The sequence below is a fragment of the Manis pentadactyla genome, chromosome 8, assembly GCF_030020395.1.
Source record: "Manis pentadactyla isolate mManPen7 chromosome 8, mManPen7.hap1, whole genome shotgun sequence".
NCBI classification, from domain to species: Eukaryota; Metazoa; Chordata; class Mammalia; order Pholidota; family Manidae; genus Manis; species Manis pentadactyla.
Window position 1 is genome coordinate 43,966,952 of NC_080026.1, and position 23,241 is coordinate 43,990,192.

The 23,241-nt window shown below is 33.8% G+C and overlaps 1 protein-coding gene across 15 annotated transcripts in view; it reads left to right on the forward strand.

Annotated features, from left to right (window-relative positions):
- The window catches only part of PTPN4 (protein tyrosine phosphatase non-receptor type 4), a 258,996-nt gene that overhangs the window by 183,913 nt on the left and 51,842 nt on the right, over positions 1-23,241 (forward strand). For all 15 annotated transcript variants that reach the window (XR_008998840.1, XR_008998839.1, XR_008998841.1 and 12 more), the window contains 3 exons: positions 6,661-6,729; positions 13,251-13,376; positions 15,330-15,488. Coding sequence is in view for 12 of the 15 variants with exons in the window: in XM_057505706.1 (XP_057361689.1) it covers positions 6,661-6,729; positions 13,251-13,376; positions 15,330-15,488 (354 nt within the window). In the remaining 3 variants the exon portion in view is untranslated. The remainder of the gene's footprint in view (positions 1-6,660; positions 6,730-13,250; positions 13,377-15,329; positions 15,489-23,241) is intronic.

Below are 23,241 nucleotides of genomic sequence, written 5' to 3' on the forward strand. Positions count from 1 at the left end.
AACAGAACTCTGCCCTCTCTCCTTAAAAATATGACATACACAAAAGTAATCTCACCATTTCACTTACACAAAAAAGAAATATATAGAATGTAGTAACTAGCCCTCAACTATAATTCAAACAGATCTCAGGTAAGATGAGGAAAAAAATCAAGGAATTTACCCAACTCTACCACAGCAAACAGAAAATCTAGTCATGATGACTGCAAACACAAAAGACAGTTAAAGGGATCGGTTTGGGAGAAAACTGTCACTGAAACGGAATGAAATTTCTACCATAGACAATAAAAACAAGCTCAGGAACAATCTAATAAAAATACTGGAGGGAGGGAAGTAGCACCTGCCATTCAGGCTATTACTGCCCTTGGGGGAATATGGGCCTACTATTGGCAAACTTCACATTTTTTAACAGCTTTATTAAGGTGTTACTGATATATAATAAACTACTAAAGTTTTAAGATTTGATGTTAATGAATCTGTCACCACAATCAAGGTAGCAACAGTATACACCCCAAAATTTCCTTCATACCCCTCTCTAATCCCTTTCTCCAGCTCTTTGTCCCCATGCAATCACTGATCTGTTCTTTGTCAGTATAAATTGGTTTTCTAGGATTTTTTATAAATCAAAATGTATGTATTACATATTCTTTTTAGTCTGGCCTCTTACACTCAGCCTAATTATTCTGAAATTCATCCATATTGTTGCCTGTATTGTAGGTTCATTTCTTTTTATTGTGGAGTAGTAGTCCATTGTATAGATATACCACAAGTTGTTTATTCATTCACTTGATGATGGATCTCAAGTGGATATATTATGAGTATCAATTTCCCCATGGGGGGGGGGAGTTTTTTTGAACTATTACAAATAAAGCAGCTATGAGCATTCATGTAGAAGTATTTGTAGGGATGTTTGCTTTAATTTTCCTTGGTTAAATACTAGGAGTGGAATGGCCAAATCATATGGTACATGGATATTTAACTTTGTAAGAAATTGCCAGTTGTTTTTTTCACAACAGTTTGTATCATTTTATGTATCTACCAGCAGTGTATTTGAGTTCTGTTTCCATAACATTCTCATCAATGCCTTTTGCTCTTTTCAGTTTACTAGACATTAGGTCTAGATCCATTTGAAATAATTTTGTATATGGTGTAAAGTATGAATTGAAGTTCAGTTTTTTTGCATATGGATATCCAGTTGTTTCAGCACCATTGTTGAAAAGATTGCCTTTTCTCCACTGAATTGCGTTTGCACCTTTCTTGAAAATCAGTTGTCCATATTTGTGTGGACTTATAAGTCTTGAAGTCCAAAAGTCCAGTAGTGTTAGTCCTCCAACTTTGCTCTTTTTAAAAGTTGTTTCAGATGTTCTAGGTCCTTTGCTGTTTCTTTTGAATTTTAAAATTAGCTGATCAATTTCTTCAAAAACAGGCTTCTGGGATTTTAATTGGGATTGTGCTGAAGCTACATATCAATTTCAGGAAAACTGACATCTTAAAAATACTGAGTTTCCCAACTCAGGAAGCATGGTATCTTTTTATTTAAGTCATTGTTTACTTCTCTCAGCAGTATTTATAGTTTTCAGTATATGGGTATTTATTTCACATCTTTGCTACATTTAGCCTTATTGTTTTGTACTTTTGATGCTATTATAAATGATCTTTTTAATTTTTAATTTCAGATTGTTCATCACTATTAGGTAGAAAAGCAAATAATTTTTTTAATGTTGATGTTGTTTTCCTGAAACATTGCTTATCTCACTTATTCTAGGAGCTTTTTTTGTAGCTTCCAACAGATTTTCTACCTAGAGGTTAAAAATAATTCTGCTTCTCCCTTTCTGTTCTGATCCTTTTCATATTTTTTCTTTCCTCATTGCCCCAGCCAGAACCTCCAGTACAGTGGTAAATAGAAGTGATGGGAATGGATATAATTGTCTTGTTCCTTATCTTAGAGGAAAGCATTAGTCTTTCACTATTAAGTATGATGACGTAGGCTTTTCATAGATGCCCTATATCATGCATGTTGAAGAAGTTCCCTATTTCTCATTTGCTGGGAGATTTTTTGGGGATTGGATATTGGTTTTTGGCAAATTCTTTCTCTACAGCTATTGCACTGATTGAGTGGGTTTTTCTCCTTAGTTGGTTTATATGATGAATTACATTGATTTTTCAAGTATTAAACCAACCTTAAATTCCTGGGATAAACCCAGTTGGTCATGATCTGTTATCCATTTTGTATATATTACTTCATTCAACTATCTAAAATTTGTTCAGAGCTTTTACATCTATGTTCATGAAGTATATTGCTCTGTAGTTCTCGTAATTTGTCAGGGTTTGGTGTCAGGTTAATTTTGGCCTTATTTAATGAGTTGGGAAGTTACCTCCATTTTCAGTTTTCTAGAAGAGTTTCTGTAGAATGGTGTAATTACCAATTAATAGATGGAATTACCAGTACATAGTTATAGAATTTACCAATTAATCCATCTGGGCAGAAGTTTTATTTATGGAAAGTTTTTAAAAACACATTCAGATTCTTGAATAGATACAAAGCAGTTTAGGTTTTCTTTTTCTTCCTGAGCCAGCTCTGATGATTCATGTTTTTTTTCAAGAAATTTATCCATTTTGTATAAGTTGTTGAATTTTTTGACATAAAGTTTACAGTATTCCCCTATTATCTTTTTAATATCTCTAGAATTTTGTTATCTCTCATTCTTGATATTGGTAAACTTGTGTCTTTTAATCCTAATCAGTCTTGCTGAAGGTTTATCAGTTTGGATTTAATATTTTTAAACACAGTGAATGCCAAATAAAACTTTTTTTCAGGCTTATATATAGCTTGTGGGCTACTCTTTGTCTACCAAGTCTTAAAGAAAAAAAAGTGACTGAAAATATTAAACTTAGCCAAGTTGCCATTCAGGTTTAAAGTCAATAGATAGACATTATCAGGTATGCAAAATCACAGGGAATATAACATCTCTGAGCCCATCTCAGAAAAAAAAAAAGTTAAATTCAGCCATCCTAGGGATAAGTCAAAATGACTCAGGAAGAATCTTGGTAATATGGAGCTAATACTTGACAACTGTGAGAATTCTAACTATATATAGAATTAAAATGTTAAAAACTGACAAAGTAATAAGAAGACAAGAAGAAGCAGGGGGATACCAGAAGTGTAAGAATCCATATTAACAAAAATCAAAACATGAATACAACTCCTTAAGGTTTTCCTAATCTTTCCATTTTCCTTTTTTTTTAAATAAATGAATGACAATCATTTAGTTCACAGGAAATCAGTTTAATACTGTTTACATTTAAAATGGCATATATAGCATAATCACATCATAATAGAATTATGGCCATATTTGTAGCATTTTTATATAGATATGGAGATTTAGAAAGATTTTTCCTGTTGAGAATGGAGATCATTTCTCAGGGGCAGGACTGGCTAAATTCAGAAAGCCTTGTTGTTGTTATGCTTTTCTATATTGTTTAAATTATTGTACTAAGCCTGTATTATTTCATCAGTTGGTATTTTCTCATTGTTCTAAAGATAAATATCTTACTGTCAGAATTTGATGTTCTAAGATTATGGTACAGTTCTACATTTTTTTCTAATACCAATACTAAACCCTTAAATAATAATAATATGGATAATATATAAACTTTTAATTGCTCCCTCATATTTAAATTTTATCCTGATATTTTTATTATGAAACTCAATTTATTCTTTTATTTTTTCTATTGAAGTATAGTTGCTATACAATATTATATTGGTTTGAAGTAGACAACACAGTCATTCAACAGTTAGACACATTATTAAATCCTCACTCCAGCTAGTACAGTTACTGTCTGTCAGCACAGGAAGATGTTACAGAGTCATTGGCTGTATTCTCTGTGCTGTACTACCATCCCTGTGACCAACTTACATTATGACTGAAAATTCTGTGCCCCTTTATCCTTCTTACCGTCCCCACCCACCCACTCCAACCCCTCCCCCCCCTCACTCCAGCGCCTCCTCCATGGTAACCACCAATCACTTCTCACTGTCCATGAGTTTGTGCTATTTTATTTATTTTGTTTTGTTTTGTTTTGATATTCCACATGTAAGTGAAATCATATGGTATATGCCTTTCTCCATCTGGCTTATTTTACTTAGCATTATACCCTCTAGGTCTATCCATGTTGTTGGCAATGCAGGATTTCTTTCTTTTTTTATGGCTTAATAAAAATATCCCATTGTGCATATGTACCACATCTTCTTTATCCATTCATCAATTGATGGACACTTAGGTTGCTTCCACACCTTAGTTATTATAAATAATGTAACAGTAAACATTGGGTACATATAGCTTTTCAAATCAGCAATTTTGTTTTCTTCAGGTAATTTCCTAAGAGTTACTGGGTCATAGGGCATTTCTATTTTTAGTTTTTTGAGGAGCCTTCATACTGCTTTCCACAATCACTGTACCCAATTTATATTCCCACCAACAGTGTAGGAGGGTTCCCATTTCTTCATATCCTGAGCAACACTTGTTATTGCTTGTCTTGAATAGGGGCCATCCTAACTGGTGTGAGGTGATCTCTCACTGTGGTTTAGCTTTGCATGAAATTCGATTTATTAATCAAGCTTTTTGAGTGATAGTGTTCCACTTGAATCTTTTTTACTGGAAAATTAAGGTATCAGTCCAGGAAACAAAAAGTCCTTTTCATTGTCAAATAAAAGCAATTTAATTAAGGGAATTGGTTACAGAGGTGTTAGGCGCTGGCACTGCAAAAGGGAGGAGGGTTTTCAAGAAGTCAACAGGAAGAAAAGATAATGCCTAAGGATCAGAAACCTATGTTACTTCTGGGTGGAGTCCAAAAGCTTAGACCTGCCACTGCACTGTTAGAGCCACTTGTCACAGTCAGTTCTGCCAGACACCCTGCTTTGATCAGGGGAAGTACCATCTATAAGGTACTTGTAGTATCCTACCTGCCAGTGTCCTATCCCCACAGTTGTTACAGCAGCTACCACTATTTGCCAGTCTCCTGCTTTGACTTGCTCTACTTTCTGATCTCATACCAGAAATAAAGTAGAGCCTAACAGAATGCCAACTTGCAGAGAAACCTAAAAAATAAGAGTTTGTTGACTTGCAGCCTCCTACAAAACTTAGCAAAGCCTGGAAGGACAAGATTAAGGCCTATGACCACTCTTTAACATTAAATTAAATTGGCATATATAAATAAGCCATGTATGTTTATAGTTGTAAAAGTTAAGTCCTATGTGTAGTTCCTAACTTTACAAACATATCCAAAGCACTTTTAATCATCAAAATGATTCGTACACTTGTAAATGAGGTGGGAATGGCAGCATAACAAATATTTCTCTGGACACAGTCCTATTCCTAATGGGTATGCATTAAATAAATAATTTTTTCCCTCATAATAAGCAGTGGTTGAGAATACTAGAACTGTTATAATACTTCGAATGTTGAAATATGTACACTGAGAGTTGGAATTCAGAATACCAGAGGGTTTATTACTTCCCCACCAACCTTCTCATACACACATCCTTAGTATCTCTGTTCCACAATATTGAGGGCATTAAAATCATTGTTCTAATGTGGAAATACAAAACAGTGGTAAACGTTAAATTTGTCACCTTGTTTGCAATTGCAAGTATAGTTTATCCTTCTTAGAGTAATTGTATTTTCTTAAGAAACTTCAACTTACTTAAGTTTAAAAATCATGGTAATGATTCTGACTTTTCCATTAAAACTAAAGCCGACATTCTATCTATTCATATTTATCTATACTTACTCATGGAAGATGATCTTAAAATTTCATACTTAGCTTTGGAAACCTATACGTGACTCCTTTTATATGCATCAGATATCTACATATACAAATGGTTAAATTTAATATACCAGACATTTATAGTCATTTACACTTGAGATGTGACAGAGTAACAAATATTCTGAGAACCAAGTTTTTAATAACAAATTAGGTCTGAACACATTGGTTTATTACACAGGAGGACCAGTTCCCATGCATTACCCACGTGCTTGCTAGACAAGTCAGCTGCAAGACAAATACCCTACAGTGCCCAACTCCCAACCATATTTCTTATCCTCAGTTCCTTTTTATATACAAAATTCTGGAGTTACCTGTGTCTGGATGTGGAAGGATTTGAGGATGTAACCAGTCTTTATATCTATGATCATTACCAGTAGGCAAGGAAGAAAAGCTTGCCCAAGGAACGAGCAGTTCTTCAAGATTCCACACATTTCAGGCCTTTCAGTAAGGAATTAGGGACACCAGCTAAACCACAGACCTATCGGGTGAGGGCAGGGCTCAGGTGAGCTGGACATAGCAGCCTATCTCTAAATCTAGAGGGAGTGCCTTTCCTGAGAAGGAATTCCGTCATACACAATTATTTCTCTCATACTCAAAGAAGAATCTGAAGGAAGAATCTGTGGAACACATCTTTGTTCATTCACAGAAGAACTGTAATGAAGCATCATCCATTTAGGTGAAGGTGGAATGTAGTCCAGTTTTCTTTTATTCTCTGCTCGTTTTTCTGTACTAGAAATATCTTGTCTCTTATGAAATTGTAATGTAATCACGTTGTGTGTTGTCATTTTATCTTACAGTTTTCTTTAAAATTTTATTGTGCATATTTTTGTATTTCAGTGGGAGAACTGAAGTCCAGTCAGTTCAGTATGGCAAAGAAAAGGCAAATAAAGACAGGGTATTTGCAAGGTAAGCCACCTCTGTTTCAGTGTTAAAATGTTTTTTTAAGGAAAAATTTAAATTACTAGAAATTCCTTTTCTAGATATGATTACAGAATTATCGCACAATCCTTTCTTTAAACAATAAATTATGTTGATGGAATAATGAAATAGTTTCTCTAGTTTATTCATTCATTTTTTTTTCACATGAACTAAATTAACCTTGTGCCAAGCTTTGTAGTTCAGACCAGGCTGAATCAAGTATTATATTATTAATATAGTATTTTGTTGGAAGGTTCTTTTCTTTCTTTTTTAACATTTGAGAAACACAGTGACTCATTTCATATATTACCCAGCTCATTTCATGTTTCTTTAAATCATATTGTTAAGAAGTAAGTTCCTTTTTATTAGGGTGTCATTTAATTATCTCCCTTTTTTAGGATCAGTTAATAGCCTGTTTGCTTTTGAACAAGTGAAATGATATATGTGATCATATTTATGTTTTAAAAAATAGTGTTATGAGCAAGGGCAGAGAATGGGTTGGAAGTAAAGACTGGCTACATAGAGACCAATTAGAAGGTTATCATAGTAATCTAAACGAAAATAGTGAAGGCCTAAACTAAAATACTGGCAATGAAATGGAGAATAGGGAACAAATCTGGGGGAATATTGCAGGTAGAACTAGCAGAAGTTGTTGAATAATTGGATAGAGGTGTGTTAGAGGCAGGAGTATCAGGAAAGACACTCAGTTTTGAGTGGCATTAAGTGGACAGTGAATGGAGGAGAGAAAATAAGTTTGTAATGGGAAAAGTTAAATTGACACAGGTCTAGTTGAGATGATGAGCAACAACCTAACAGAATATCTAGTTGATTAAATATTCAGTTGTAGAGCTCTGAGGGAGGGAGAGTGATCAAATAGATGGCAGTAAATATTTATGGAAGACCTACTCTGCTGAGCATTGTTTCAGGCCCTGGGAATACAATGAACAAGATGCCCATCTAAGTCCCATGGAGCTGAAATTCTGATTGGGCAACAGATATTTAATATAAATAAAGGATTGGGCCAGTGCAAGACCATGGAACTAGAGTATACTTTTTATATTTCAGGAAGAATAGGCCAGTAGTGGACCAGAGTGAGCAAGGCAGTGGTAGAGGAGATGGTTAGAGAGGTGGGCAGTAGTCAGAACTTGTATCATACTATGTTGGAAATGGTAAGGATTTAGGATTTTAAGTGGAAGCCAGTGGGGACTGACAGCATGGAAGGGATGTAAATTAATTTGCATTTTTAAAAATATGGTAGAGTTCTTAAGTTTTGCAGTGATAATCTGAATTATTTACGAATATATGACTTCTGGGATTTGCTTCAAAATAATTGGGGTGAGAGAGAGAGCTGAAACAAGGTTGACCATGATGACAATTGTTGAACCTTGGTCCTGAGTGAGTACACAGGACTTAATAGACTGTGCTCCCTCTACCTCTATGCTTGAAATGTTCCATGATAAAAAGATGGAAGTGGGACTTGTCACTCTGGCTGCTGTGATAGAATCAACTCTCTGGGCATGTGAGTGGAAAGAGGATGATCAGTTAATCAAATAATGCCTGACATTTATTTTGTATTTGTCTGTGCCAGGCAATTTGTATATTTTAATTCACACACCCAAAAACTAAGTGAAGTAAATTCCATTACAGATGAGAAAACTGAGTGCAGCAAGTTTGAATAATTTACCTGAGATTATACAGATAGTGAGGGATGTAGCCAAGATTCTAGCCCAGGCATTCCAGGTTCTTACCCACATTTTAACCTCTACAGAATAAGTTTGTTATTCTTCATGAGACAGATGAATGCTTGACTCCTTTCCTGTCTCAGAGATGTGGGAGATGATCTTGTTTATCATCTGTCTTCTGAATCAGAATGTAAGTTCTGTGAGGGCAGGAGTTCTGTCTCTTTTACTCACTGCAGTAGCCCTAGCTCTGATAATAATGTGTGAGATATGGTAGGTATTTTTCCAGTGTAGCACTGTATTTTCAGTGCCAATGCCTTAGAGCGGATAAATCCTTAAATTCATGTGCTTGGTGTCTACTGCCATTAAAGACTTGAGAGTTTTAATATATGAGAATTAGAGAATTTTGCTTTTGATTTTAATTTTGCTTTTAGTCTTTTAAAGACCTTCCTGGTAAAAGGAGCTCTTGTTTTTTTCTTTCTGGCCTCCAAAAGTAGAAATTCCTTTGTTGTTTTTTCTACTCATATAGGTGTATATCTTTTAAACCTTTAACACCACCAAATAACATAAAAATTGTGACCCTGACACAAGCATTTAAAAATTTTCAGTATTTACTCTAAGGTTTTGCCATGCATATTTAGAGATTTATATGTATGTTTTGTTTTCAAAATTTTTATTTTTTGTTGTTGTTGCTTGTTCTTATCATAGGCATTTTCTTTGATGTTGAAAAATCTTCAGTCATTAATAATGTCAGTATATCTTTAAACAGTTAAATCCTGTTATCCTAAATTGTAGATTTAACTTCGGGATTCTTCCTTTTACCCTGCCACTTCCCTGCCTTTGGAGTTGGGGTCATTGCTAACACTGTCTGATGCTTGTAAAAACAAGTTCCTTGTGTTTTGTTGCCCTTGTCTAGCTTGGATTAATACTTAGTCTATAGGCACATACCTGATCATCTACATTTGCCCTCTTACAGCACTAAACTATGTTTTCTACCTTTATCTTGCATCTACCTACCACTTCAGCATTTTATTAAAAAAAAAATAATAATAATAATAAGGGAGAAATGTGGGATTCACATATAAATCAAGTATAAAAATCAAATGAATAATCATAATTGACCTGATTGTTTATAGTTCATGATGCGTGATCAGAACCGAAAGTTTCTGTGATGACTGCCCTTGCACTGTTCACCATGTGGGAACTTATTCACTGTGTAGGAACTTGTTCACCATGTAAAAACTTGTTCGTTATGCTTCAGAAGATTGGAGACTGTTGAGAATTAGGCATGGGGTTGATTAATGATTGTGCATTGAGTTCCCTATGCAGAATTTTATTGTTGTTAACAACCATATGATCAATAAATATGAGAGATGCCCTCTCAAAAAAAAAAAAGTTCCTTGGAGTGAGGACATTTGAAACAAAAAATGAAAACATTATTATGTGTTTGAATAATAAAATTTACTTGCATTTTTTCTTCATTCCTGGCTTACCCTCACCCTGATTTGTCTATGAATTATGTACCCAACATGTGAAATAACTTGATATAAGAAGGATTAGCTTGTAAGGGCGGTAGCATTTTGCTGTGGTAAGTTTACTTGAATTTGAATAATGTAATTCATTTCAGCATATTTTTAAAAACTTTTGAAATTGATTAAATGTCAAATCTGATTTTTAGGTTTATGAGGGAAATATTGTCTGTTACTCCATTAAATATAAATCTTGGTGTCTTATTAGTGGCTTGGTTATTTCAGATAAGAGTAAAAAGGACACAGAGATGCCTACCTTAGTAGAAATGACAAGTGAAATTATTCAAAATCCTCTCTTTTACAGTCTTAGTTACACTTGTTTCCAGTTAGAAAGTAGTATGCACCCAAACAAAGGTAAAATGGACAGTAAAATGTTAATTTGAAATTGTTTTCCTTGAAATTCCTCTTAAGAAAGAAATAATTTACTTCCTGTCAACTTTGTTTTAATTTAGAATGTATTCTAATTATTAGTACTATAACTTACTTGCACTCCTTTCAGACTTGTTAAAATCTAAATTAATATTTTTATGATTCTTTTCTGTTATATTAGGACTTAGCAGAAGAAAAAAGCATAATAAGTATTTTTATTATGGTGCAGTCTTAATTGAAAATATTTATATATTAATGTTAATATCACATGCAAATGACTATAAGTGTTAATGTTTTAATTTTTTGATCATATCAGATTTTGAGAAATATGCAAATAGTTACACCTGCATCTTAGTTCTTCATTTTTTTTATTCATTACTAAAATGTGAAATTGTCTAACAGGTTGTTTTATAAGATAAGTATGTATTATTCAATGAGTAGTAATGCTAAAATTCCTATATGATAAGAACTAAATAATTGTCTGTTTCTTTTGTTATGATGGATTTATGTGAATCCTCCTTAAAATACAAGTCATAAGCTGGGACAGGGTTGTAATTGTGGTGTTTTAATGATCCTCCTAGCTCTAAAAGACTAATAAGCTTTCCTGGGTGTTTTTAATAAAATATCAGAATCTTATTGTGATGACCTGCAGCATATCTATCAAAATACTCTAATGGTTTTAACAATTACTAAATTAAGTTATTCTGTTAAAGTACTAGACAATGCTAGAGTTCTGGTCCACTTCTTAGAATTTTAGTTGGCAGTATAAATAGAAAAGATTTCACCTTAAACTTTTCATGGCAAGGTAATTTTTTTAAACAAAAGTAAGTTAATACTTTTTTGATATATTGATTCTTTGAATTGCTTTCACATTTTTCAACTGTCACATATATCTAAGAAGAGAGCAAGAAAGCAAAAGAATGTTTCCATGCAACAGAAAAATAAGGTGCCATGGTCAGAAAATAAATTTACCACATTGCAAACACACTGATGAAGTGTGGTATTTTTTTCTCTGAAATTTCCACACTCAACAGGAAACATAGACAGCAAGCTTGAGTGGGTGGGTATCTGAGGTTAAAACTGTTAATAAAATAAATACCTGAACTTTAGTTTGAAATGCAGAGCAGCACTGCCAGCCACGTTTAGTTTATTAACAACAATAAAGCCTTCTAACACTGTATACTGGTGAGTGTAACTGGATTTTTTTCTCCAAATGGCTTTTTCTCTGTCTTAGAAAATGAAAGTAGTTGATCTGACTTTTATTAGTGAACTCTCCTACAGTTTACATTTAGTAGTCTAATATATGAGAAAGAATAGTTATTAAGAATTAGCATTTATAGAAAAATGGTAAGATTTCTTTTAATAATCTTCATTTGAAAAATCTAATGCATGAGATAACATAACTTACTTTCATCTTATTGTGATTGATAGGAATATTTGCACTGCAGTGTGAGGGTTTTAGACTAAATGATGTCTTGAGTTGTCTTCAAGTCAGAAAACCCTGTAACTTAAACTCATGATAACAGGAAATGTTCATACTTAAATTACTTTGAATTGATTTATGAAAAATGAAATCTGAGTCAGTGTCTTTTTTTTAATTGATAACATTATCTCTTTCAGAAATGTTAGATGTTCTTAAATTAAGGAGATGTCATGAGATCAAACTAAAAATATTTTGGCTGTGAATACCTGAAATGGCAGGGCACTTGTGTGGTTTGAATTCAGAAGTAATTTAAGTTACTGTGGTTTAATAAAATTAGTAGACTAAATCATTACATTGAAAATTTAGATACACAAATATCATAAAATCCAGGAGGTAGGAAATGACCCTGAGGATCATCCATTGTATGAGTAAATTTAGATATTTAGATTAGAAATTTAAGTCATTTGTCTAATGGGAAGGTCAAAACTAGGATTAAGGGCCACTACTCATCATTATTTTAATCCTTCCTACTGTATACATAAATTTTATTGTGTACTCTTGATCAGTGTTGTCATGTTTTAATTAGTCTATTCCTATGTGCATAAGTGAATTTATTAATGAAATATGGAACTATTAGTTTAAAAGATGATTTATTATGTTTTAATATAAGTAGCTTAATTCATTATATTAGCCTCCATATTAACTCTGCATTTCAAAATGCTAAGCATTTAAGTAGATGTCAAATTTTCCATGAATTTTGGCCACTATCTGAATTTGCATATAAAAAAGACTTGTTGACTTCCCTAAAATTCTAAAGGTCTCTGAACTCTGCAAAGATCAATATCTTTTCTGAAAAGATCACTTAGTTTTTATCTTTATCACTATGATAGCTGACAGTTATATGGAAAGGTAATAAAACATTCTTTTACACCCCCCTCAACAGTGAGACAGAATAGTTAACCTTCCAAAGGATTTTTTAAAAAAGAAATACACTAGCCTATATATACAGAAAGGAAAATATTATAAGTAAAATGCAGTATGCATAATTCATATTTTTTCCTGTCTTCATTGAGGCAAAGGATCAGAGTTTAGATTTAAGGGTATTCAGGAGATAATATTCTAGGAATTATTTAATACATCACAAGATACGGTAGAGTTCCAGAAACTCTGGAATAGGAATAGGCAATGTCTGTAATACCTTAAATATCTGAGAAAACCTGATATCCAACTACTCCCTTGCTTTTTTCCTTTCTTTCTTTTCTTGTTTTTTCTTTTTCTCCTCTCCCCTATTCTCCTACTTTTCCTATCCTGTCTTCCTATTCTCCTTTATATTAAGGAGATTTATTTTCTTAGGAAATTATTTGATAACTAGCCTTTGAATGCATTGATTTCTTACAAGTAAACTATGTTTACTCATCTAGAATATGATCTATTAAGACAAATTCTAAGGTTTGGTGGATAATTTTGGTATATAAATAAAACTTTTTTCATATTATATTATATCTGCAGGTCCCCAAGTAAGCCCTTGGCACGGAAATTAATGGATTGGGAAGTAGTAAGCAGAAATTCAGTGTCTGATGAGAGGTTAGAAACACAAAGCCTTCCATCACGATCTCCACCTGGAACTCCTAACCAGTAAGTACAGATGAATATCAGGTGTACATTTTACTAATTTCTGAATTATTGGCCATATATTTCCATTGCCTGAAGATCAAAACGTGTCTCTATATTTAAATCTTTTGATCAGACATAATCTCTCTTGTACCAGAGCATTATTTCCTCTTAGCCTACAGCTCACTGCAGAAGTGGCATGGAGTAGCCTCTGCAAATGCGGGAGTAGAAAGTTGAATAGGATGCCCACTTTCCTATACTGTTGCCTTTCACAGTAAGGGTCCCTAGCTAATCAATTAATCAAGATCTATTAGTAGACTTAAAATCTGGAACTATGGTTGTTGACATAATTCTTTTCCATGTGGCTTTCCAACAGAATACCTAGAAGAGCATGTATTGCTTGAAAATGCTAAGTGATTGTGATTCTCTTAACTTAAGCTCCTGCTCTAGCCAGTGCTCTACCAGTTTCTGTGGTCTTATCAAAAGGATTCGCAACATCAAGTTCCTACAAGCTTAGCCATAGCTATGCGAAGAAGCATTGTGTTATTCAGTACCAGCTGTGTATATACTTCATTTTAGTACTTTTCAGAAAGGTTTTAGGATTTGGTGTAGATAATAATAAGGTGATAAACTTTGCTGGCCAAAGATGTTATCTTAATTTTATAATGTTAACAAAACAATGTGTTATGTGTAATACATGTATGTAATTGAGATAATGATTAAAAAATATGTATGTCAGCATAGTGACAGACCTTTTAACCCAAAAGGTTGATATATAAAATATTTGAATTTTGATATGGAATGTAATATTTGAAGAAGTCTAACTTTAGAAAGATTTTATACACATTAATGTCCAATAAATATGCAGTAAATTCTAAAAGTTGTGTCACTGATGGATGCTTGTCAGTCAAGAATAAACTTCTACTATATTGGAAGTAAAGTATGTTGTTCATAAACAGTTTGGTTCACAGAATGTTACCTGATACCTAAAACCTGAAGAAATAGGCTTGTAATTTTCTGTCTTGCAAATTGCATACTAGTAAGTCACCTTTCTTCATAAAAAAAAAACATATATTTTCAAAGGCTAATTCAGTTGTTCAAAGAAAATCCAGAACCTTCTTTTTCTGATTCCTTTTCCAGCCAGCCATTTCTCCATTTGTTAACCAGTGCCACTACATAATTATAGCAAGTTGTAGAAGACACAAGAAATTTGAACCAGATGATTGAATTAATTAATTAGCAGTAGCTCTCATTGAATTTTCTGGTTAATGAAACAGTTTTAGGTATGATCTGGAAACAAAATGTTTCTTTCTAAATTCTAGAGAGGACAGTGTGGTGATCAAGAACATGGGCCATGGAATCAGTGTACGTTTGAACTTTGAGCAAGTTAATGTCTTTGTCCCATTTTCCTCATCCTCAAAATTATATTTATATCAATAATAGTATTGTTATGAGGATTAAATTAGGTGATATATGTCAAATGCTTAGAATAATGCATGGCACATAATAAGTGCTCAAGTGTTAGTTATAGTGACAATAATTCATGTTATTTATGAAGATGAAAATATGTTCAATATGTATTCTTAGGAATTAAAGCAATTCCCTTAATTTATAAGACTAAAAAAGAATTTAGATCAGAAGATATTTCTGAATCATTAATTCTATCCCTTTATTTTATAAATGCTGAATAAATACAAAGTTGTAGTGACTAACACCTAGCAACATTAAGGTTGGTTAGAGATAATACATGACTGAATAGGTAAAATGCTTGTGGCAGATTGTCAACTATAGCTCAGATCTTTGACTTCCTGTTCTCTGTTCTTTCTGTTTACATCATGCTATCTGTCAGAGACTGCTTAGTCAACATTGTTAATCTTAAAAACATGTAGCCACTTTCTAATTCCATCATATAATTAAGAAACTTAAAAAAATGAACTAAAGCACATTTTTACTCAGTTTTTCTTCCTCTTCATATAGTCGAAATTCTGCATTCACACAAGAGGGAACACGGTTACGACCATCTTCAGTTGGTCATTTGGTAGACCACGTAGTTCGCAGTTCGCCAAGTGAAGTATTTGTGAATCACAGATCTCCATCTTCAACGCAAGCTAATAGCATTGTTTTGGAATCATCACCGTAAGACCTCTTTTCATTTTGCTTCTTTTTTATAAATAATAATGCCCGAAATTGTTTCATTTGAAATGATGTAGGAAATGAGGGTATTTGATACAAGATCTTATTTATGCAAAGTTTTAAAATTGTATATATTTGTAATTGTGCTTATTTGTCCCTGAGAATTTTTAGTGCCCCCCTCTTCTCCCCAAATCCCCCCCCCAAAAAAATCACTGTTACTGTTTTGTTGATTCAATATATTGTTAAGCTTTTAGTGCATACACTTAAATATTTCTGCAAACAGTGTACCACTATGGTCAGGTGGTAAGATAGTGAGAGGTAGAGTTTTCTGAATATCTTACAGGAAGGAAACCATAAGGATGAATAGACAGTGTTGGGCACACATCATTCTAAAATTCACTTCTACCTCATATTACATACTGATACTTTTGATTCAACTTACAATTCAGTATTTACTGAGATATACTGAAAACTCCATCGGTTTAATGCACAGCATGCTTGCCTTCACATTAATACACAATATCTTGATTTATTGGTTTATAAAGTGCAGTTCATACAAAAGTAAAAATACAGTGCAAGAATTAGAAAAAAAGTTAAATGTTTACAAGATACATAGATAGGTAGCAAGATTCACTAATTACTGAGAAGAAGAAAGGCATGTAAAATACAGTGAGTGTGCTCAGGATTAAAGAAAGGATGGATAGAAGAGTAGATAGTGTGATTGGCACAGCTGGTAGTTGTTAGGTGCTGCAGAAAAATGTGACTGGGTATGTGAGAGCCAAGGTTGTTCTTCATGTGGGCCAACCAAAGGAAGACTGGCTAAGCTATTAATACAAGTGGAACTTTAGTCTTGTAACTCTAATCTTGGTAAAACATTTTAATTGTGTGTACACATCATAAAGAATGAAGGAGTAGGAAAAATACATTGCACAGTGACACCTGTGGAGAATGAGCTGAAAGAAGAATGACTGATGGAAATTTAATATTTTATAATTTAGAAGTTATAATTCTTACTTGAATTTAATTTTTAATAAGTATGTATTTTCTAATTCTGAAACTTTAAGGGCTACAAGTACATTAAGGATATGATTGAAATGTTAATTGATTAAATTTTAAAATGACATGCTTTCAGTACATAAAAGTAAACCACATAGAGGAATCTCAAAAGCCTATCTTATTACAGAACAAAACTAACTCCTGGGACCTAACTCAGTTATCTTAATTTATATTTTTTGAAGGGCCCCCTTCATTGAGACACACACACATGCACATACACATACAACTGAGAGTTTCCAGTTGTAAATTTTATAGATTCACAAACCCAAAAAAATCACTTAACCTCCTCAAAATACTTTTGTTCTGGTATGCTGACCTGAAGTGAAGAAGCAAGTTCAGTATAGTGGAACCATGCAGTTTTTGTGTGCCCTGTCCCCTTCATTCTTGCCTGCCCCCCACCAATCCACAAGAATTTCAAATGCTTGAGGCTTTTTCCTGGGATATGTATTTTATGAGGCTTACATATTTGTATTCAGTTTTGAATCCATAACATTGCATTTGAAATTCAACCAGTTTTAACCTATTCTTAAGGTTCTGAGAATTCTGAAAAGATAAGCTTAGTAGTAAATTAATAACTTCCGTTAGCTACTTAAAATCAGCTTTTCCACAAATTATCTCCATTCAGTTCAACAGAACTCAGTGAATTAGGAAAGAGATGTAATTCCCATTGTATAGATAAGAAAGCCACACTTTATGGCACTTCTCTCAGTTTACAGAACTAAAATTCAGATATCCCCTACCTGAGCCAGCCAGTAGAACTTTGTAACCTGACAAGGCTTTGATTGATTGATAGTTTTGCAATTTAGAGAAAATATTTTGCAACTTAAAATCCATAGGTTTTAGTTTTACATTGGCCAAATATGAAAAGAATTCAAACAGTATGTTGGATTAAACCCAGAGCATTTCAGTGTTTACAGTTATTACAGAACAATACTAACTCCTGGGACCTAACTCAGTTATCTTAATTTATATTAACTTTGTAGTGTACTTTGTAGTGTACTTTGCAGTGTACTTTGAAATAGGCCTTGAGATCATCTCACCAGTTCCTTTTTTTTTTTTTGAGTAAGTACAGGGGCTTTAAGGTGAAGCCTGAGTCTTGACTTCAATCAGTGGGTAAGGTCTCTTGCTTCACAAGGAGAAAACATTACTAACTCACAGGTGTGTTTACTGTGGAAACAAATAGGAGGTTGTACTGCTTAGAATAAAGTTACCATTTATAGACAGGGGTAAATAAGTAGTCTACCATTTCCTTTTTTTCTTTAAATGTTTCTTAGAATATTAGACTGTTTTAGTTTGTGATTTTCAAAGATAAAAACAGTAGCTCTAAATTAATTTTAAAATACCTAACAAATGTTTATTTTAATAAATTCACACCACAAATGTTAATATATTCCTATCAAGAGGTAACAGAGAAGCAAGGCAATTTCTGTAATCACAAAACATGTGAGTTGTATGGTTAAGATTTAATTCTTTATTATGATACAAATTGCTAAAAGCAGCAGTAGAGAACTCCTGTCACCGCTGTTGAAGCTTTCATAAGGAAATGTAAAACCGACTGGGCTGAAGTAAATCAGTAAAGCTTTTGCCCACCTGGCATGATTGACAGTTTTAACAAATCTTTTGCTGCTATGTTACAATATATTGCTCTATTGACAGCAAAGTGCAGTTGAACATAATGTTTTCATTACTTGCTCGTCACTTAACATTTTCCAAAAGGCCAAAGTTTAAGGTAAGCAAGCTGATTGTGTGCAAAACCTCACTATTAAAGTTGGGCATTGGAACACTTTTAGAATTATATTCCTTTCCCATCTCCTGTACTCTTTTTTTTTTTTAATGTCCAAAGTTTAACACAGGAAGTAATTTGTACAAAATAGTTTATATTGGTAAATTTTGAAAAGTTTGTGTTTTTGAAACCTAGTTCTCAACCATTCCCTACCCCTTTGGATCATTTTAGGCAAATTGTTTGACTTGTAAGTATATTAAAAACATTGAGTCAGAAATATATTATCAATTTAAGTAAGTAAAGGTATTATTAGAGCCCCAATCTCTACTGATATTGCATTCCATTTACTTAAATATAAGTTGATTCTATTATAATTAAAATACAGTACTATTACCACTCACAACCAGATGGAATGACAGAGTCATATTCAGGATATGTTCTGGTAAGTTCTGTTGAGGCCTCAAATACTGGAAGTTTGGAGAGTTGTTTAGCTTTTGTCTATTTTATAAATTGGCTTATGAGAAACATTTCATTTGAAAAAGAATCCATTGCTACAAAAGTTTGGAAACCTCTAATTTAAAAATAACTTTGCTACTGCTTTTTGTAGTTGTTTTCTTATAAGTGCAGCCATAATGTAGTGTTAAAAGTACAAGCTCTGGAGTCAGACTGGGTTTAAAACTTGGTTCCACCACTTCTAGTATTGTGTCCTTGGGTGAGTTATTTTATCTCTGTAAGCCTCAATATCCTCACCCGTAAAAGCAGGGTAATAATACCTACTTCATAGGATATCTGTGAACATTTAATGAGATTAACCAGAGAAAAGGTGCTTAATAAATGTTAACTGTAGTTAGTTTTGGGGGGATATATACTGGCAGCTTTTGAATATCAACCACTTATCTATCTTCATGTTTTAAGTATGGATGTCTGCTTGAATACAATGAGGAATTCCCCAAATTTTCAACTTTACCCTTAGATCCCTAATCACAAGAGACTGTGCAGACTTTATAATCCTGAAGTGTTATATACATTTCCTTGAGCCATTCTTTCCTGGACTATTTCATTCTAGTTTTAGCTAATGAGTCACTACAGCTGTGTCTATACCTCATCAATTCTGTTTGCTAAATCCCCAGAGATTTGCCTTCCCTCTGTCCCTCGGAGCTGCTCGTATTGATAACATCATCTCTAGACTCAGCTTAACCCAGTTCCCATGCCAGTCTTGATTAAGTCTAGCATTATATTATGGACCTGGCAGTACTAGGCTGCTGTAGGATAAGGAGATAAAAGAACCATAAAGAAGGAGGTATCAAGTCATGGGGACTCAGAGGATGCTGTACTTGTGACAGCAAGACTAATTAAAGGCCCCAGGCTTCTATAGTTGCAGTATATTTACCTGTCATACATCTCTGGAAGAGTCTCTGTTACTTGCATTTGGGAGCTAAGGTCAAGGACTTGGACCGAATCTCAGGTCTGATACTCTGATTCTGGAATAGATTCCTACTGATACAAAAATATGACATTTTCAGTTCTATTCTTATTACATTGATCATATCCATGAGAGTTTATACATACTTTCTTAATTACCTCAAGCATTAATTAGTATCAATCTGAAATTATATTTACTTTGAAATACTCTGAATGTCACTATAAATTAGCCAAAGTATCAAGAAGCCTGAATTTGGACTAGAATTTTATCTGGATCTTAACATAATATAGGTAAAGTATAGTAGAGTTAAATGCCTAGTGAAGACTTGAATAACACTAGTGACTAGTTGAATGATACATGAGCTCCTGGTATGTATCTTAGAAAATAAGAGTTTTAAAAGGAGACATCCTTTCTGGCAAGTTTGTGTTAGTGTCTGTCTACCAAGAAAATGAGGTCTTTTTTTATTCTGAAATTAGAATTAAACTTAATGTTTCTGTGAAAGGTATGTATATGCAGTTGAATCTTAACATTATCTTTTTTAAATTCATAATTTTCAGGGTCTGTCTTGCTAATTTTTACTTTTTTTTAATTTTTAAAATTTTTTAAATTTGCTATCATTAATCTACAGTTACAGAAAGAACATTATGTTTACTAGGTTCCCTAATTTTTCCTCTTTATAACTAACTAAAATAATCCCTTTGGGATTACATGTCTTTCTATAATTTCCCTATGACAGATCTTTTCCAGCTCTCACCTTTAAAGCCAAATAAATGATTACCTCTACTTACAAGACTCTACTACTTATTTCTTTGGTTCCTATTTCCCCAGTCCTGTCAAAACCACCTGATAGTAGACACTGGTCTTCTCTTCAGGTCAAGGTCCCTTCTATTGGGGCTTTACCCTCTCCCCCTCCTGGTTCTTCCTGAGTGCCTGATGTTTCTCCATTCTGTTAGCCTTAGTGGTTGTTTCTTGTTTGTTTTTTGGTGAGTTTTTTTTGTTGTTTTTGTTTCTTTGTTTTGACCTAGAAATAATACCTTTTTTAGAACTGGCCTAATCCATGACATTATTTTAAATGTATTATAATTTCTAATTATGATGCATGGTTTACTTACAGAAATCATCTTCCTAGATAATTGTTTGAGTAAGTAATAAATTTACTATAAATGGTAGCTCTATATTAGATAATGAAGAAGGAAGTTATCATTTGTTATGATAAATTGAGTTAATACTTTTGGAGTGTGTTTTAAAATTATAATTGATGACCATTGCCCAAAATACGAATTTCAGGGGTCTGTGTTAACATCTTTGATTACTTTTACAGGCTGTATCAGACAGATAAATAGATATACATACAGATAACTAAATATAAAGAGAATTGGTTACTGAAGTTGGAAACATAGAAAACGGCAACAGTTACCAGGATTACTGGGAGAGCACAAATTAGTTTGTAAAAGCTCTGCAGACCAACCTTAGCATCTGCAGCAATCAGGCATCTGGAAAGCCTATCCTCTGCTGTCTGAGAAGTTAAATCTAAAGTAATTTAAAACAATGAGAAAGGCAGGTTGCCCCTGTCCTGAAATCCAAAGTTAAACTGTCTTCTCCTTTGTTACATTTTGGCTAATCCTCTCAGCCTGTACTCAGGTTTCTTCACCTTTTCTTTAGAATTGGTTTAAATCCTGGCCCAAGCCTGTGTTCTTGGACTCTTCTATCTGTGTCTTCCTGCAGACTTTGAATGTTTAGAAGAGAGGTTATACTCAGACAATGGCTGGAATCTGGTGAGTCACAGTGGGTGGGATTTATGTAGACTAGAATTCCTATGGCCCATCTAAAGGCAGCAGCTACAATTTAGATTTGCCCAGTGGTTGACAAACTGTAATGTAGATCCATTCATTCCAGAACTTTCTGATTTTCATTCTGGAAATCCAGATTTGTATGTTATTTTTTAAATGTAATCAGTTTCACATTTTACAGAAACAATGAATGGGCCAAATGTATTTTGGCAAAACTGGTTCATAAGCCATGAATTTGCAATGACTGTTATGAGACAATGATTTCTAATCAGCAGTGCATAATAAAAACCACTTCTGGAGCTTTTTTGACTGTGTATATGCCCCATGTCTAAACCAAGAAATGCACATTTACCAGTTTAACAAAAATTCTCCATGATGTCAGTACTCTCCCTCTCTAGTACCTGAGCATTGTCGTTGTTCTTGCCCATACCTGCCAGGTTTGGCTTGCTTAAATAGTGCACTGCAGATCAGGCTTGAGTTTGTCCCTGTTGAATATTTTAGCACTATATTTAGACTGTTAGTTGGGCTGAGAATAAAGAAAGTTGCTCTGATTCTATTCCCATCTGATCTCAACCTTATGCCCTAGTTTTGAGGCTAAATGCTTGCTGAGTAAGACAACTATATGCAAAACTAAAAAACGTTTCTATTCACCTTGCCTAAGTGAGTACAGTCACTCCTAGGTATGGGATGAGACCTATCGATTGGTACATGTGGAATCCAGTGACTTCTGGTTTTTGTAAAGTCTCACAGGCTTTTGAGCAAATGCTTTTTAGAAATGTCACATCTGTGAGGCTCTGCCAAGGTATGTATATCTTTATCTGTCCTAATCCCTTGCATCAGGCCACAATTGAGGTACAGGTCATTCTTCTTATCTGAGGAAACATTTTCCTCAACCAACAGTACTTGAATGTATTGGATCTTAGAAGCTTAGGCTCTTGACTGTTGAAACTAACAATAAAAACTAGAATGTTTGGTACCTGGAATCCGTAGCCATCAAGGTGTAAGCCTCAAAGAAGCTTTTGCTGAAAACAAAAGGTATGCTCTCTGATGCAGTCCTATAAGACATACCAGAATTTAGAGCATTTTGTGCTCTGAAGACTTCTATGTAGAAAACTAGGCTGGGAGGGCATAACTGTTCACCTGCCTATTTGGTGATTATATTTTATACTAGACTATAAATTTTCAGAAGGACTATATTCTCTCTCTTAGGATAAACCTCCCTGGAGAAGGATACAATTACACCATTATTAATCCTAGCTGACTTTCCTGGCACTAGTCGTATTTTTAGTTTTGCTACTCATATTTGCCAGGTATCTAGCAGCAAGCCTCTCAATAAGTTCATAGCTTCTCTACCAATTGTATCTGAGAGCCAGTCTGGAAGTAATTATCAGTTATCTTGGACTAAACTATGCTGTGGGCAAATTACCCCAACGTATAATGACTTACGACAGCAAATTCTTTATGTACATCATGGATCGTCTATGGCTCTACTCCATGTCATGTTCATTTTAGGACCTCAACTGACCAGAGCCCCTGTTTGGGACATGGATAGTCTCATGGTCAAAGAAAAAGAGAAGCATAATGGATCACGAGTTGTTTCTTGAAATTTCCTTTCAAATGTGACCCATACTACTTCTACTCATATTTCATTGGCCAGAGCAAGTCATATCGCCAAGCTTGATGTCAGTCAGGGAGGGGTGGATAATGCTTTTTGAACACTAATACAATCTAATGCTGTTCTATATCCTCAAGATCCAGTGGTTT